This window comes from Erythrolamprus reginae, chromosome 7 (genome assembly GCF_031021105.1).
Source record: "Erythrolamprus reginae isolate rEryReg1 chromosome 7, rEryReg1.hap1, whole genome shotgun sequence".
Classification (NCBI taxonomy): Eukaryota; Metazoa; Chordata; class Lepidosauria; order Squamata; family Dipsadidae; genus Erythrolamprus; species Erythrolamprus reginae.
The window spans coordinates 7,624,610-7,641,333 of NC_091956.1; the positions used below are offsets into that span (position 1 = coordinate 7,624,610).

At 41.4% G+C, this 16,724-nt stretch overlaps 1 protein-coding gene across 1 annotated transcript in view; it reads right to left on the minus strand.

The window, feature by feature from the left end:
* CNOT6L (CCR4-NOT transcription complex subunit 6 like) overlaps positions 1-16,724 on the minus strand; it is a 61,623-nt gene that overhangs the window by 15,482 nt on the left and 29,417 nt on the right. The window contains exons 2-6 of the mRNA XM_070756922.1: positions 9,786-9,907; positions 7,381-7,567; positions 5,638-5,723; positions 2,243-2,332; positions 1,085-1,153 (exon numbers count right to left, since the gene is read on the minus strand). Coding sequence (XP_070613023.1) covers positions 1,085-1,153; positions 2,243-2,332; positions 5,638-5,723; positions 7,381-7,567; positions 9,786-9,897 — 544 coding nt within the window. The 5' untranslated portion in view covers positions 9,898-9,907. The remainder of the gene's footprint in view (positions 1-1,084; positions 1,154-2,242; positions 2,333-5,637; positions 5,724-7,380; positions 7,568-9,785; positions 9,908-16,724) is intronic.

Consider the following 16,724-nt stretch of genomic DNA (forward strand, 5'->3'; position numbering starts at 1 on the left):
TCTTTTACTATTCTCATTTCTTATACTCACCACTTAATAAGAACTACAAGTCGTTAAAACTCAATATCTGCTATTGATGCAGACAACCCCCTTCCCACCCCACTTCCTCCTTTCTACCCAATCCCCACCCCTTTAAACACTCTCTAAAAATTACAATCCCTTACTAACCTAAGCATATTATATACTGGACCAAAAAAATAATAATCATGGAACACAGTAAGACTAATTATATTTAAATGTTTTGAATAGATTTATTAAGTAACGTATGGTATAGATAATAAATCTGCTCATTGGAATGTAAACAAAGAATGAAACATGAATAGAAATACTGTAATAATATGAAATGGAGCATAGTCTCAGCATGTTCTTATTGTCACTCCTTGGTCCTTATTTTAAGACATTCAAGGTACCTCTACTTAAGAACTTAATTCGTTCCGTGACCAGGTTCTTAAGTAGAAAAGTTCTTAAGTAAAGCAATTTTCCCCATAGGAATCAAAGCAAATAATATGTGCAAACCCATTAGGAAAGAAATAAAAGCTCGGAATCTGGATGGGAGGAGGAGGAGGAGGAAGAGGAGGAGGACGGTCACTGCCGAGGGAAGAAGGGGAGGTGAGGTGAATAAAAAAAAATCCAAAAGTTTAAGGCTTAAAAAAAAAAGAGAGGTACTCTGAGGTGGTGCCAAGAGAAAGGAAAATGCTTTATTCTCTCTGGACTGCCAAAGCCTCCTTAAGTGACACCGAAAGGCTCCTCTGGCAGCCCAGAAAAGTCCGAGGTGGCCGGGATTAAAGGGGAAATGGCAGGAAACTGTCCGGGCCTTCATGCTGCTCTCAAATTTCCTGGGAAATTTTTCCGGGCTCGGGTTCTTAAGTAGAAAACGGTTCTTAAGTAGAGGCAAAAAGAATCTTGAACGCCCGGTTCTTATCTAGAAAACTTCTTAAGTAGAGTTTACAGGTACTACTGTACTTTCTTCAATTTAAGATTTAAAAAAAAGTATAAGGGCTCTTCTGTAAGCCCAGCAATGCCTTGAGTGAGTTGGAGCACAGAGAGAATACAGCCTGTCAATCAAAGATGGCTGAAGTAATACCTGAGGGCAGAATTTGGTCTCGCTCTTTTAATGTAATCCATGGCCTTGGAGGCAGCTGCTCTGGATGAACTGAAATAATGATAAGAGACTGAATGTTAATGAGGGTTACAAGCCAAATCCCTTGAAGATCTGGAATTTAATGTCATAATCATTACAGTGATCCCTCGATTTTCGCGATCTCGATTTTCGCGAAACGTTATATCGCGATTTTTCAAAAAATAATAAATTAAAAATACTCCCCGTTTTTTTTGCTATACTGTACCATGGTTTTTCTCACCCGATGACGTCTTTTTTTCTATCATTTCTCTCTCTCTTCCTTCCACTCTTCTCTCTCTCTTTCTCCCTCTCTCCCTCTCTTCCTCCCTCTCTCATCTCTTTCGGGGGGGGCGGCGGGGGGGGCGGGTGCCTACGGGGGACGGTGGCCGCCAGGGCTGGACTCGGCGGTGAGAGGGGCGGTAGCGGCGAGTGAGCAGGCGGGCGGGCGAGTGGCGGGCGGGTGCTTACGGGGAACGGTGGCCGCCAGCGCTGCTGGAGGACTCGGCGGTGAGAGGGGGCGGTAGCGGCGAGCGGGCGGGCGGACGAGTGGCGGGCAGGTGGGTGCTTACAGGGAACGGTGGCCGCCAGCGCTGCTGCAGGAGGACTCGGCGGTGAGAGGGGCGGGTAGCGGCGGGTGGGCGGGCGGCGGACAAGCGGCGGGCGGGCAGGCGGACAAGCGGCGGGTGGACAAGCGGCGGGTGGGCAGGCGGCGGACAAGCGGCGGGCTGTATGTAGCGGAAGTAAAAACACCATGGAAAAGTGGCGCGCATGCGCAGATGGTGTTTTTACTTCCGCACCACTATATCGCGAAAAATCGAGTATCGCGAGGGGTCTTGGAACGTAACCCTCGCGATACTCGAGGGATCACTGTATTATTATTATTTATTGGATTTGTATGCCGCCCCTCTCCCCAGACTCGTGCATGATAGGAACATGGTACCTGTGTGATACCATGTAGCCAGTTCTTCTTAGCAAGTGTATTTCATTTAAAATATAGTGTGTTCAAAGAGACAGGCATATCCTTTTTAGGAGAACTCTGAATACAAAATTATTCCTCCGACAAAGCTTGTATATCATAAGTGGGAGAGATTTCTGGTGTCGTCGTTTAAAAAGAATTGTTACCTGCTAGATTGTCAAGCATGTAGTTCAACAATTTACGTGTCCCATCTGGGTCCTGGTAGAGGCTGAGAAAATCTTGTGATAAAGGATTACCTAGAATCAAAGCAAGATTTTAAAAAGAAATGCCTTCCACAATATTCTCCGTTTGGATGAATTAATGTTTACTGTAACAATCCTTGATTGTGCTTAATCTTTGATTATCCTTAATTCTTCATTTATCTTGGGAGACAGGTTAACTTAGTAATCTATTTTTCATTTCTAGAAAAATGAAAGGAGACCTGATAACATTTTCATCCCCAGGGAAAATGCTTCATAAAGGCTCAAGTGAAATAACAGAATAACGGATTTGGAAGGGACCTCCTAGTCCATTCTCTGCTCAAGCAGGAAACCCTATACCATTTTTCCCCCGAACGCCATCACTCTACTAAACAAATAATTCCCTCAACACTGTCAGACTTTCTACTAAATCTGCACTTCTATTCTACTAGTTTTTCTCATCATTCCTATCACCCTTTTCCTCCCATGTTGGCTGTATGACTGTAACTTGTTGCTTATATCCTAAGATTTTTATTAATATTGCTTCTTCATGGCTTATTTGACCCCTATGACAATCATTAAGTGTCGTACCACATGATTCTTGATAAATGTATATTTTATTTTATGTATGCTGAGAGCACATGCACCAAGACAAATTCCTTGTGTGTCCAATCACACTTGGCCAATAAAAAAAAAATTCTATTCTATTCTATTTAGACAAATGGTTGTCCAAACTCTTCTTAAAAACTTTCAGTATTGAGCAATCATGGGCTTCCCCAAGTATGCCCATGTCACACCAACACTCCACCAGTCTGCATTGGTTGCTGATCAGTTTCTGGTCACAATTCAAAGTGTTGGTTATGACCTATAAAGCCCTTCATGGCATCGGACCAGAATATCTCCAAGACCGCCTTCTGCCGCACGAATCCCAGCGACTGGTTAGGTCCCACAGAGTTGGCCTTCTCCGGGTCCCGTCGACTAAACAATGTCATCTGGCGGGCCCCAGGGGAAGAGCCTTCTCTGTGGCGGCCCCGGCCCTCTCGAATCAACTCCCCCCAGAGATCAGAACTGCCCCCACCCTCCTTGTCTTTCGTAAATTGCTTAAGGCCCACCTATATCGCCAGGCATGGGGGAATTGAGACATCTCCCCCAGGCTTATATAGTTTTATGTATGGTATGCTTGTGTTGTATGCTTTTTAAATAATGGGTTTTTAGATATTTTCTTTTAAATATTAGATAGTTTCATTGTACACTGTTTTATTATTGTGGTGAGCCTCCCCGAGTCTTAGGAGAGGGGCGGCATACAAATCTAATAAATATAAATATATATTCACAACTTCTGGAGGCCAGTTCCACTCATTAATTGTTCTAACTGTCAGGAAATTCTCCTTAGTTCTAGGTTTGTTTGTTTGTTTGTTTATTAATTAATTAATTGATTAATTAGATTTGTATGCCGCCCCTCTCCGAAGACTCGGGGCGGCTAACAACAATATAAAAAGACAATGTAAACAAATCTAATATTAAAAACAATCTAAAAAACCCCCATTTAAAAAACCACTCACACCTACAAGCATACCATGTATAAATTCTATAAGCCTAGGGGGAAGAGAAATTTCAATTCCCCCGTGCCTGACGACAGAGGTGGGTTTTAAGGAGCTTACGAAAGGCGAGGAGAGTGGGGGCAACTCTGATATCTGGGGGGAGCTGGTTCCAGAGGGTCGGGGCCGCCACAGAGAAGCCTCTTCTCCTGGGTCCCGACAAATGACATTGCTTAGGTTGCTTCTCTCCTTGATTAGTTTCTTGTCCTGCCTTCTAGTGCTTTGGAGAACAGTTGACCCCCCTCTTCTTTGGGGCAGCCCCTCAGATATTAGAAGACGGCTATCCTGTCTCCACTAGTCCTTCTTTTCATTAAACTAGACATACCCAGTTCCTGCAACTGTTCTTGGTATGTTTTAGCCTCCAGCCCCCTAATCATTTTTGTTGCTCTTCTCTGCACTCTTTCTAGAGGTTCGACATCTTCTTTACATCGTGGTGACCAAAACTGGATGGTCTTAACAAGGCATTCTAAAGTAATGCTAAGAGGAAAGCAGGGGTTATTGTGAAATCCATTTTGGTACACAATCAGAAAATATTTTGCCATCGCCCCATCAAATGAAGAGATTTATCTCAACCTCTCTTTATCTGGCTCTGTCTTCCAAAACGGAGTCTTTCTGCTTTTTGTCCTTCATGAAATTTATTTTCTTAATGTTTTGGCCGAAGTATTTGGAACTTTATTTTTTAAAGTCACAGGGCTGGAATTAAAACAATACGGGCAGAAGTCATCTTTACTAGATTAATGGAAACCATGGGAATTCAATGTTTTCCTCTCTTTATCTGCAACTGGAGTTTTCAAAGTATTATTCAAAGGCAGTTGTGTCCTTGAAGACATTCCTTGGCTTAAGATTCTTTTTTTAGGGCTGGTAAACAGGTCAGAAACCTTATTAGTATATGCAACTGGGAAACAAAAGCGAAGAATGCTTGTGGGCTTCAAAGAGGCCTTCTATTTGCCAACAGAACTTGCTTTTTTTTTTAAAGGAAAATGTACCTGGTTGATCTTGCTCCTAACAGGAGAATAACTTTAACCTTCCCTACCCACTTTGCTGACTCTCTCTAACTGAGACCAATCTAAGTGTTTCTTGAGTTAACCTTGATTCCTGGCAACTACCGTGTTTCCCCAAAGATAAGACACTGTCTTATATTAATTTTTGCTCCAAACGTTGTGCTACGTCTTATTTTCGGGGGGTGCCTTATATTTCTCAAATAAGACAGATTCACAGGCAGAAAAGCTGACACCCCCAAAGAAAGTGTACCGTACGGTACACTGATTACGGTACGGTACCTGTCAGTATGGCACCCACACACACAAACGACGGCACTTATATGGTACAACAGTATACTCCTGCTATTGCAGCTTCCGGCCACCAGAGGAACTACAATCTACGCACTGTAGTGGAGACTGTAATGGCGGTGAGACAGCAGCAGACTGTGTCTGCTGTACTGGACGGTACAAAGCGATGGAAGGGGCCAGCAGGGGACGCCACATTATTACGGTACCGCTATGAACAGCTTTGAAGGTACCATATGTTTTTCCACCGTATTGTATGTAAACTTGACTACGCCTTATTTTTGGGGGGGTGCCTTATATTACCAAATTCTGCAAAATCTCTGACATGCCTTACTTTCGGGGTACGTCTTATTTTCGGGGAAACAGGGTATATGGACACAAGTTGGGGTTTTGACATCAGTGTACCCTGTTTCCCCCAAAATAAGACATCCCTGATCTAAGCACAAAAAAAATATATGTATTTCTTACTACCCCTTACCTTTCAGACCTAGGTTTTGTAGCTGGAAGAGCCGTCCAAGTTCATAAGGCAAAACTCGTAACAAATTGTTGTTTAAAAGCAATTCCCTAAAAGCAGAGTAAATAAAGGCAGTTTAAAAGAGGTTTTACACATCTGCATTCATTGGGAAATTTTTCTAAGTAGTGATATGGAAAAACCTATCAGAATGTCTGTTAGTATAATCAGCTACCTCCAAATCAATCATTAAGGATGATAAAGGATAAAAGTATACAGTGAGTGTTGGATCGCAATGTTGACAAACAAAATAACTTGTTTAGGAGTTGCTATCACAATGGATTAATCAAAAAGCTAAAGAAAATCCACAAATGTAGCCAACCTTTATTTCAGATTGAAATAAAGGATCAGATAAAGTAGGACAATACATTAGAAGAATTATTGCCAATTTTTAGGGGAATATGTAAAAAATACCTCGGGCTTTAGAACAGTAGCTGGGCTTGTTTTTCAAGATCATAAACATCCTTACTTGGATGCTTAGAAATTCTTAAAAGATTTCGAACAAGTAGTTTTGCAGATAGTAGGCTTGTTCCAAAGTACATAAAAATGCCAGAATGGCACATTAGAAAATAAAGTGTTATCCAAAATAGGAGTCCCAGGTTGAGTTTTCTACCATATGTAGTGACATTTATCTGCGCTGGTTAGCTCTGGCCCAGCTCCTGCCCCAAGGACTGTGGATGTGGGGGAGACATCCACATGCTGCAGGCCTGTTTCCCCCTCCCCCCCCGTGGATCTGCTGATGAAGGCTCCTCTGACTAAGAAGACATGAGTGACAGGGAGGAGGAGAGTGTGACAGACAGCTCAGAAGGAGATCAATTCTCTAGCTCCTCCTTGGATTCAGAACAAGCGTTAATGATACAGCCACGCATGCGGAGAGCGATGCATAGGCAACAACAACTGAGAGATTATTATCAAAGAAAATGAGGCCGCCTGTGGTTGGGAGGGGCCGTGGTGATTAGTGAGGCTGCTATAAAGAGCAGCCTGTGGGTTTGGCCATTGTGGAGGATTATCTGATCGTTGTGTTTCGTGACTGTTTTACTGACTTTGACTTTTTGTGTGCTGATTTTTCCCCGCTTGGAAACTAAACCAGAGCAAAGTGTGTTTCACTTTGTGAAAGAAGAAGGACTGTGAATTGCCTCACAGCTGCAAGCTAAGTATCACAGAACTGATAAGGGACTTGTACAAATTACCAGTTTGTTTGGAGACGAGTGCTCTTTGCTATACCAAAAGAGGGCTTAGTTTAAGTGAATTTTCATTATAAAGAACATTGTTTTGAATTTTCAAACGTGTGTGTGTCTGAAATTTGTACCTGTGAATTTTTGGGAGGAGTCTACCAGAGAGCCCGACAGAACATTTATCCATAGCTTAAATCATTTTCCTTCCGCAATGCTCTTATGCCAAAGAGCTAAAATTTAAAAATATTACTACCCCCAGTACAATTTTTTTCATCAATTCAGTGCAAAGGTGTATCAAATTTTTCAACGTTCAATTTCCAAACATTAGGGATGCTCAAATGTTGAGACATGCCTTGGGGATTGTAAAGATATTTTGGTTACCGATACTTCAATATAATTTAGATGTGCTTGGTAAGTAACTACACAAAAAATCATAACTTTTTAACGTTCAGTTTCGATACAGTGGCCAAAAGAACATCAGCAAAGACGCTTTTAGATTTGAGGTTATTGGGGAAGAGAATTCAAGACTTCTGACCTGAGAGAAACCATGTTTCCTAGTTCTGCTGGTAAACTTCGGAGTTTGTTGGATGAGAGATCCAGGTAAACCAGATTATGAAGCTTGGCAATATCAGGTGGAATGCGAGTTAAATAGTTGTCGTTGAGGTGGAGAGCCGTCAAGTGTGTCAGTGACCAAAGGGATGGACTTAAATTGCGCACTCTACCTAAAATCAGAAACAGGTAGAGGGAGTTAAGAGTTTTCTTCTACAAGCTCAACAGATATTTATTATTTATGTATTTATTTATTAATCAGATTTGTATGCTGCCCCTCTCCGCAGACTCGGGGCGGCTCACAGCAATAATAATACAATGTAAACAAATCTAATATTTAAGTTAATTTAAAAAAACCCAATTTAGAAACCAATCATACATACTAGCATACCATACATAAATTTTATAAGCATAAGGGGAGGGAAAATGTCAATTCCCCCATGCCTGACGACAGAGGTGGGTTTTAAGGAGCTTAGGAAAGGCTAGGAGGGTGGGGGCAACTCTGATATCTGGGGGGAGTTGGTTCCAAAGGGTCAGGGCCGCCACAGAGAAGGCTCTTACCCAGGGTCCCGCCAAACGACAATGTTTAGTCAACGGGACCCAGAGAAGGCCAACTCTGTGTGACCTAACTGGTCGCTGGGATTCATGCGGCAGAAGGCGGTCCCGGAGATATTCTGGTCCGGTGCCATGAAGGGATTTAATTTTAAGACTAGAGCAGGGGTCAGCAACCCGCAGCTCTGGAGCCACATGTGGAGCTTTCATCCTTCATATACTTGATCTTGCAACAAAATCTACCAATCATGTACCAAACAATGATTTCAAGCCAACAGCATTTATCCTATTCAGTGTGAAAATAACATTTTACTACACACACACTCCTCTTCAGTTAACCTAGGGATTGGCAAACCTCAGCTCGCGAGCTACATGCAGCTCTTTGGCCCCTTGAGTGTGGCTCTTCTGCAGAAGAATTTACGGCAATGTGCATGTGCCACCACTTTGTTTTTACCTTTTTTTTTTTTAAATGACGTGAGGGGGGAAGAAGACTGAGGTGAAGGCCTCAGGAGGCAGAGGGGGGGTTTGGTCGAGTCCCTGCGAAGTCGCTGGTAGAGGAAGCATTGCGATAACAATTTATTTTTTATTTATTTATTCATTTGTCCAATACACAAATACACAGGAAGAAAATAGACATGTGATAATATAAAAAGAGGGTGAAGGTGAACTTAGAGGAGAGGATATATGAAAGGAAGAGAATATATAAGATAGGTGAAAAAAAAGGAAAGACAATTGGACAGGGGCCGAAAGGCACACCAGTGCACTTATGTACGCCCCTTACTGGCCTCTTAGGAACCTGGAGAGGTCAATCGTGGAGAGTCTAAGGGAGAAGTGTTGGGGGTTAGGGGTTGACACTATTGAGTCCGGTAGTGAGTTCCAAGCTTCGATAACTCGATTGTTGAAATCATATTGTTTACAGTCAACTTTGGCGCGGTTCATATTAAGTTTGAATCTGTTGCGTGCTCTTGTGTTATTGCGGTTGACGCTGAAGTAGTCATTGACTGGTAAGACATTGCAGCATATGATCTTGTGGGCAATGCTCAGATCATGTTTTAGGCGTCGTAGTTCTAGGCAATGTGCATGTGAGACAGGCAGGGGAGGGAGAGAAGTCAAGGCGTTCAGTGACGAGCACCAAGGATCGGCTGAGCAGGAGCGCAAGGGGGTCAGTGACCGAAAGAAGTGGCACTCCGGCCATGGACGATGACCAAGATGGAAGGGGGAAGAGGCTCAAACGTTGAGGGAGAGAGAAGGGTTTTGTGGTTCCCAGTTCTCTGGCCTAATGACTGGCTGGGTAGGCGTGGCTAGGGGATCATGTGACTGGGTGGGAGTGAGTGATGTCAAGTTGGCCATGCACACCCAGGTTTTGTGGCTCCCAGGTTTTTTTTTCTGTGGGAAATGGGTCCAAATGGCTCTTTCGAGTGTTTACGTTTACCGACCCCTGGGTTAACCAATAGAAAATTCTGATTCAAGAATAATTCTTAATTGTTTGTTTAGCTAATTTGACACTCTTTCACACAGGCACATATATAGCAGTCACAGTGACAGTACTATTGATATATATATATATATACACAAAATTAAAAGTTATTCCTGAATCAGAATTTCCTGTTGGCTAACTGAAGAGGCAAAATCTGTATTTCTCCCAGGCAAAGATAGATGTCAAGACCAAAGAATTAAATATTCCTGAATTATGGTCATAGATCGAGGACTACCTGTATAAGAAGGATTTGCTAAAGACACACAGTTACTCAAAGAGGTTTAATAAGAGCACAGAGTCCAGATCACAGGGTGTTAATTGTTCTACTTTCCTTCGATCTGATCATCTATTGGATTCCTTACCCGAGATTTCCAACTCTGCCCAGTGGGACTTCTTCCCATTGGCTACCTCTTCTGCTGACATGATGGTATATATTCTGCGAGGATCTGGAGGATCATATTTTTCCTTTGGCATCCCTGTTAGTCTGAAAGAAGCAGGGTCTCATTAGTAGTTTGTAATAATAATAATAATAATAATAATAATAATAATAATAATAATAATAACAACAACAACAACAACAACAACAACAACAACAACAACAATTTATTAGATTTGTATGCCGCCCCTCTCCAAAGAAGTTATAATAGCACATCATTATATGTCTCATAAGCACAAATGGTGTACAGTATGCCATGAAAGGCTTGTTTGCTGCAGTAAAAATTAAGCTAGCTATAATGGAAGGCAATCTAGTTTAGCGGTCAGCAACCTTAAACACTCAGAGAGCCATATGGACTCATTTCCCACAGAAAAGAAAACACCAGGAGCCTCAAAACTCTTCCCGTGCTTGACTATTGGCATATATATGAATTAGAAAATGTTTTCTACTGAAACTTTTATTTTCTTGCATTTATCCATAGTTGGCTTACTGGGGGTTAAAAAGCTTAATAAATTGCACGTCAGTGAGTATTGCGCATTGGAAGTTGTGACGCATATTCTGAGTGACAGGGAGCCACAGCAGAAGGATGAAAGAGCCACATGTGGCTCCAGAGCTGCGGGTTGCTGACCCCTGCTCTAGTCTTAAAATGTTGTAATTATTACAAGAAGTAATCCTCGACTTACAACAGTTCATTGAGTGACTATTCAAAGTTGCAGCAGCACACTGGGGAAAAATAGCATGAGCTTCTTCTTTTTTTACATTTACAACTATTACAGCAACAGGTCACGTGATCAAAATTCAGACGCTTGTCAACCGCTTGTCATATTTATGACAGCTGCAGGGTTATGAAGCCGTGGGATCACCCTTGGCCACCTTTGATGGGGAAGCCAGATTCACTTAACAACTGTGTTACTAATTTAACCACTGCCATGATTCACTTAACAAATGTAGCAAGAAAGGTTGTAAAACATGGCAAAACTCGCTTAACATGTCTCACATAGCAACAGAAATTTGGGGATCAATTGTGGCCGCAAGTCAAGCTGTACCATCCACTCTGGACTGGCTTTGAAAAGCTTGCAAAAAAAGAGACTATGAAAAACAAGAGTAAAAGCAAAAGTCTAAAATTATGCTATAATGGAAGACCCGCTCAGCCTAACAATGCCCTGAAGGTCTTTCTTACTTACTTACTTTACTTACTTACTTACTTACTTACTTACTTACTTACTTACTTACTTACTTATTTATGTATTTATTTGTTTGTTTGTTGGTTGGTTGGTTCATTCATTCATTCATTCAATTTTTATGCCACCCTTCTCCTTAGACTCAGGGCGGCTTACAACATGTTAGCAATAGCACTTTTTAACAGAGCCAGCCTATTGCCCCCACAATCCGGGTTTTCATTTTATCCACCTCGGAAGGATGGAAGGCTGAGTCAACCTTGAGCCGGTGATGAGATTTGAACCGCTGACCTACATATCTACAGCCAGCTTCAGTGGCCTGCAGAACAGCACTCTACCTGCTGCGCCACCCCGGCTCATTATCAATTAGCCATGTGTTTATGGCTCTTCTGAAATCTAACAGGGATGAATTAATCTTTAGGTAAAAGCAAACTGTTTCATAAAAGAGGAGGCCAGAACTAAGGAAGTCCTGTTCTGGATACCAGCAGATAAAACTACTTTGGTAGCAAGACCCTTCAACAAGCCTCAATTCAACAAGGGGCGAGTACAAGTGCACTAGAGTGCCTTCCGTCCCCTGTCCTATTGCTCTCCTATATCTCCTATACCTTTCTTCTATTCCTATATCTCTTCTTCTATTCTTTCATTGATACGTTCCATTACTATACCTTCTTTTCTATTATTTCTTAGATATATTTTACTATCAGTATCTCCTCTATAACCTTCATCATGTATTTTACTGTGTGTATATAGATATATACCCACTAAAACCCTCATTGTGTATTGGATAAATAAACAAACAAATAAATACATTTCTATATTTCATTGTCAAACAGATTTTATTTATTAACCAAATTCATGTCCTATCTGGCAGCTTTTTTGCTGGATTTTTTAAATTTAAAATGTTTTCCCTTTATATTATTATGATATCACTGGTTGTGCTCTTCTGTGTGATATTACTGTTATTGCATTTTAAAAACGGTATATCACTTTGAAGCTTAAGTGCACAGAAAAATGATATAGAAACAATTTCAATAAATAATGCATGGGTATAATTTTAAACATTTTACCTATCCATTGGATTTGCTTCACATGGAAATACTACTATCATATCTAAGTAAATACTTCTGAAGTAAAAATAGAATAAGCAAAAAAAAAGTTTGTTCAATACCTTCCCCTAAGTATGCATTATTGTATTGTGTATCTAACCATGCTCCTACAAATTTCAAAGCTCTAGTATTATTTCATGCCAAGAAAATGAGTAACGCGAACCAAAAATGATAAATTTATTGCAAGTAACTTTTATGGGTAATTTACTTTCTCAAAAATCTGCCATCTCTATAGAAATGCCACACTGTGGCAATTTAATTAGAGTCATTACATTTTGTTCTCAAAATAGAAACATTAATTTGCTAGAAATACTAGCCATTTTTTTCCTTAGAGACTTTTAATTTTTATTTTGCCACACAGAAGTGGTCTAAATGAATACTTAGGGTAAATTAAGGCTTTCAAATTATGAAATATAGCACAGAATTAATCAGGCTGTTCCTTAGCGTAACAATGGCAAAAAGGTGGCATTTAGGTTTAGAAAAATAATGTGGACTTTTAGAAGACGAAACTTCTATTTTTTCCACATTTAAGTTGTAAAAGAAACTAGGAAAAAGGAATAAAGCTCAAATTTGGAATTTTGAAATTCAAAATCAGGAACCGTTTGGTTGATATTACACTTGTCTGTGGCAAGGAAATGCGAAGCCAGCTGTCTAGACCAGTGTTTTTCAACCAGTGTGCCGCCGTGAGACATGGTCAGGTGTGCCGCGAAGCTCAGAGAGAGAAAGAAAGGAAGAAAGAGAGAAAGAAAACAAGAGAGAGAGAGAGAAAGAAAACAAGAGAGAGAGAAAGAGAGGGAGGGAAGGAGAGAGAGAGAAAGACATAGAGGGAGGGAGGGAGAAAGACAGCAAAAAAGAGAGGGAGGAAGGAAGGAAGAGAAAGAAAGAGGGATGGAAAGAGAGAGAAAGCAAGAGGGAGGGAGAGAAAGAGGGAGGGAGAGAGAAAGACAGCAAAAAAGAGAGGAAGGAAGGAAGAGAAAGAAAGAGGGATGGAAAGAGAGAGAAAGCAAGAGGGAGGGAGAGAAAGAGGGAGGGAGAGAAAGAGGGAGGGAGGGAGAGAGAAATAGAGCGAAAGGGAGGAAGAGAGAGAGAGAATTTTTTGTGCAAACTTTTTTTAGCCGCCCCCCCCCCCCCTCAATGTGCCCCAGAGTTTCGTAAATGTAAAAAATGTGCCGCGGCTCAAAAAAGGTTGAAAATCACTGGTCTAGACGTTGTTTAGAACAGAGATTTGCAACCTTTTTTGAGCTGCAGCACATTTTTTACATATACAAAATCATGGGGCACATTGAGCGGGGAGGAGTGGGAGGGCTAAAAAAAGTTTGGACAAAAAAATTATCTCTCTCTCTTCCTACCTTTCGCTCTATTTCTCTCCCTCTTTCTCTCCTCCTTCCTTCCTCTCTTTTTTGCTCTCTTTCTATCTCTCCCTCCTTCCCTGCCTCTCTTTCTTACTTTCTTTCTTTCTCTCTCTTTCTCTCTTGCTTTCTTTTCTCTCTTGCTTTCTTTCTCTCTCGCTTTCTTTCTCTCTCGCTTTCTCTCTCTTGCTGAGCTTTGCGGCACACCTGACCATGTCTCGCGGCACCACTGGTTGAAAAACACTGGTCTAGAACAGTGTTTTCCAACCTTGGCAACTTGAAGATATTTGGACTTCAACTCCCAGAATTCCCCAGGCGGCGAATGCTGGCTGGGGAATTCTGGGAGTTGAAGTCCAGATATCTTCAAGTTGCCAAGGTTGGGAAACACTGGTCTAGAAGTCTCAAGCAACAGACGTGTATTCAACTTCCTCAACACTCGGTCCTAATCCTGGATCAGACCCAAATCATCCTCGACTTGCAAGTACAATTGAGCCCAAAATCTCTGCTGCTAAGTGAGACATTTGTTAAGTGAATTTTGCCCCATTTTATGACCTCTTTTGCCACCGTTGTTAAGCGAATCACTGCAATTGATAAGTTAGTCTTAGTCTGCATTGGTTGCCGATCAGTTTCCAGTCACAATTCAAAGTGTTGGTTATGACCTATAAAGCCCCTTCATGGCATCGGACCAGAATATCTCCGGGACCGCCTTCTGCCGCACGAATCCCAGCGACCGGTTAGGTCCCAGAGTTGGCCTTCTCCGGGTCCCGTCGACTAAACAATGTCGTTTGGCGGGCCCCAGGGGAAGAGCCTTCTCTGTGGCGGCCCCGACCCTCTGGAACCAGCTCCCCCCGGAGATTAGAACTGCCCCCACCTTCCTCGCCTTTCATAAACTCCTTAAAACCCACCTCTGCCGTCAGGCATGGGGGAATTGAGACATCTCCCCCAGGCCTATACAATTTATGTATCGTATGTTTGTGGGTATGTTTGCTTTTAAATAATGGGTTTTTTAGTGTTTTTTAAATTATTAGATTTGTTGTACATTGTTTTATTGTTGCTATGTGCCGCCCCAAGTCTACGGAGAGGGGCAGCATACAAATCTAATGAATAATAATAATGATAATAATAATAATAATGATAATAATAATAGTAGTAGTAGTAGCACCACGGTTGCCAAGTGAATCTGGTTTCCCCATTGACTTTGTTTGTCAGGAGGTTGTAAAAGGTGACGGCGTGACACCAGGACACTCCCATCATTATAAATACGAATCAGTGGCACAAGTGTTTGAATTTTTATAACGTGACATGTGGATACTGTAATGGTCCTAAGTGTGTAAAAGGGTCATAAGTAAGGTTTTTCAGTGCCATTGTAACTTCAAATGGTCACCAAATGACCTGTTATAAATTGAAGACTACCTGTATGGAGAGACACATACAACTGTGGACATAGATTTCCTTAAGCAAACGAAATAGAAGAATTTAACTATAATTTCTATAACTCAGGCAGCTGGGTTGAGCTCATGTACATTCTTCTTCTCCAAACAGCTGTACATTGTGAGGCTCCATTCAGAATTAAGATATGTTGTTGTTATGTGTTTGTTTTTAAAGGTAGAAACATAGAAGACTGACGGCAGAAAAAGACCTCATGGTCCATCTAGTCTGCCCTTATACTATTTCCTGTATTTTATCTTACAATGGATATATGTTTATCCCAGGCATGTTTAAATTCAGTTACTGTGGATTTACCAACCACGTCTGCTGGAAGTTTGTTCCAAGGATCTACTACTCTTTCAGTCAAATAATATTTTCTCATGTTGCTTTTGATCTTTCCCCCAACTAACTTCAGATTGTGTCCCCTTGTTCTTGTGTTCACTTTCCTATTAAAAACACTTCCCTCCTGAACCTTATTTAACCTTTTAACAAATTTAAATGTTTCGATCATGTCCCCCCTTTTCCTTCTGTCCTCCAGACTATACAGATTGAGTTCATTAAGTCTTTCCTGATACGTTTTATGCTTAAGACCTTCCACCAATCTTGTAGCCCGTCTTTGGACCCGTTCAATTTTGTCAATATCTTTTTGTAGGTGAGGTCTCCAGAACTGAACACAGTATTCCAAATGTGGTCTCACCAGCGCTCTATATAAGGGGATCACAATCTCCTTCTTCCTGCTTGTTATACCTCTAGCTATGCAGCCAAGCATCCTACTTGCTTTTCCTATTGCCCGACCACACTGCTCACCCATTTTGAGACTATTTTTAATGGTTAATTGCTCTTTGCCCTATGCTTACTCTATTCGAACTCAAAAGTTTTCAAAGAATTTTATGCACAGTGGCTCTATTTGGCCGACACACAAAAATACACGAGCACAAAATATGTACCTTAGCAACTGGCATTTGTACACACTGAAGACAAAGCTACACTCCAGGCTATAGATTTACAAGGGCATCCTTGAAAACACAAGCTGCCAAAAGACTTGCATTCCCCAGTGAAGCAAATTGTATCAAGGACAAAAGGGAGTGGGTGGATTGTTTTCTTAAAATAGCCACCATTCCAGATCTAACCATAACCACTGCAGTCAAATCCTCTTTTCCATGCAACTTCAGAGGAACAACACCCAAATGTGAACTTTATACAGAAGTTCATTTTAAAAACGAACACCCTAAAACCATTCCTGCAACCTGAACCTAGCACAATTGTCTTGTGTTATCCATCCTTAACACTTGGCACAAATATCACTGTGCGCTTTAATCCATGAGCTGGAAACATTTTACAGGTAGCCCTCGGTGTACGACTTACAACTGAGCCAAAAACTTCGGTTCCTAATAAGTGAGGCAGCTGTGAAGTGAGTTTTATCTCGTTTTATGAACTTTCTGGCTACTTTTACTTAATCATCACAGTTGTTCAGTTAGTAAGACGGCTGTTAAACGACTATGCTTGCAAAAGGGGATCACATGATGTCATCAATATGAGCCAGCTCTCAAACATCTGAATTTTGATCACATTTCCATAGGAATATTGTAATGGTCTTAGTTAAAAAAAAAAAGACACAAGTCACTTTAGAAACATAGAAAATTGACAGGAGAAAGAGACTTCTTGGTCCATCTAGTCTGCCCTTATGCTATTTCCTGTATCTTATCTTAGGATGGATCTATGTTTATCCCAGGCATGTTTCAATTCAGTGACTGTGGATTTACCAACCACGTCTGCTGGAGGTTTGTTCCAAGCATCTACTACC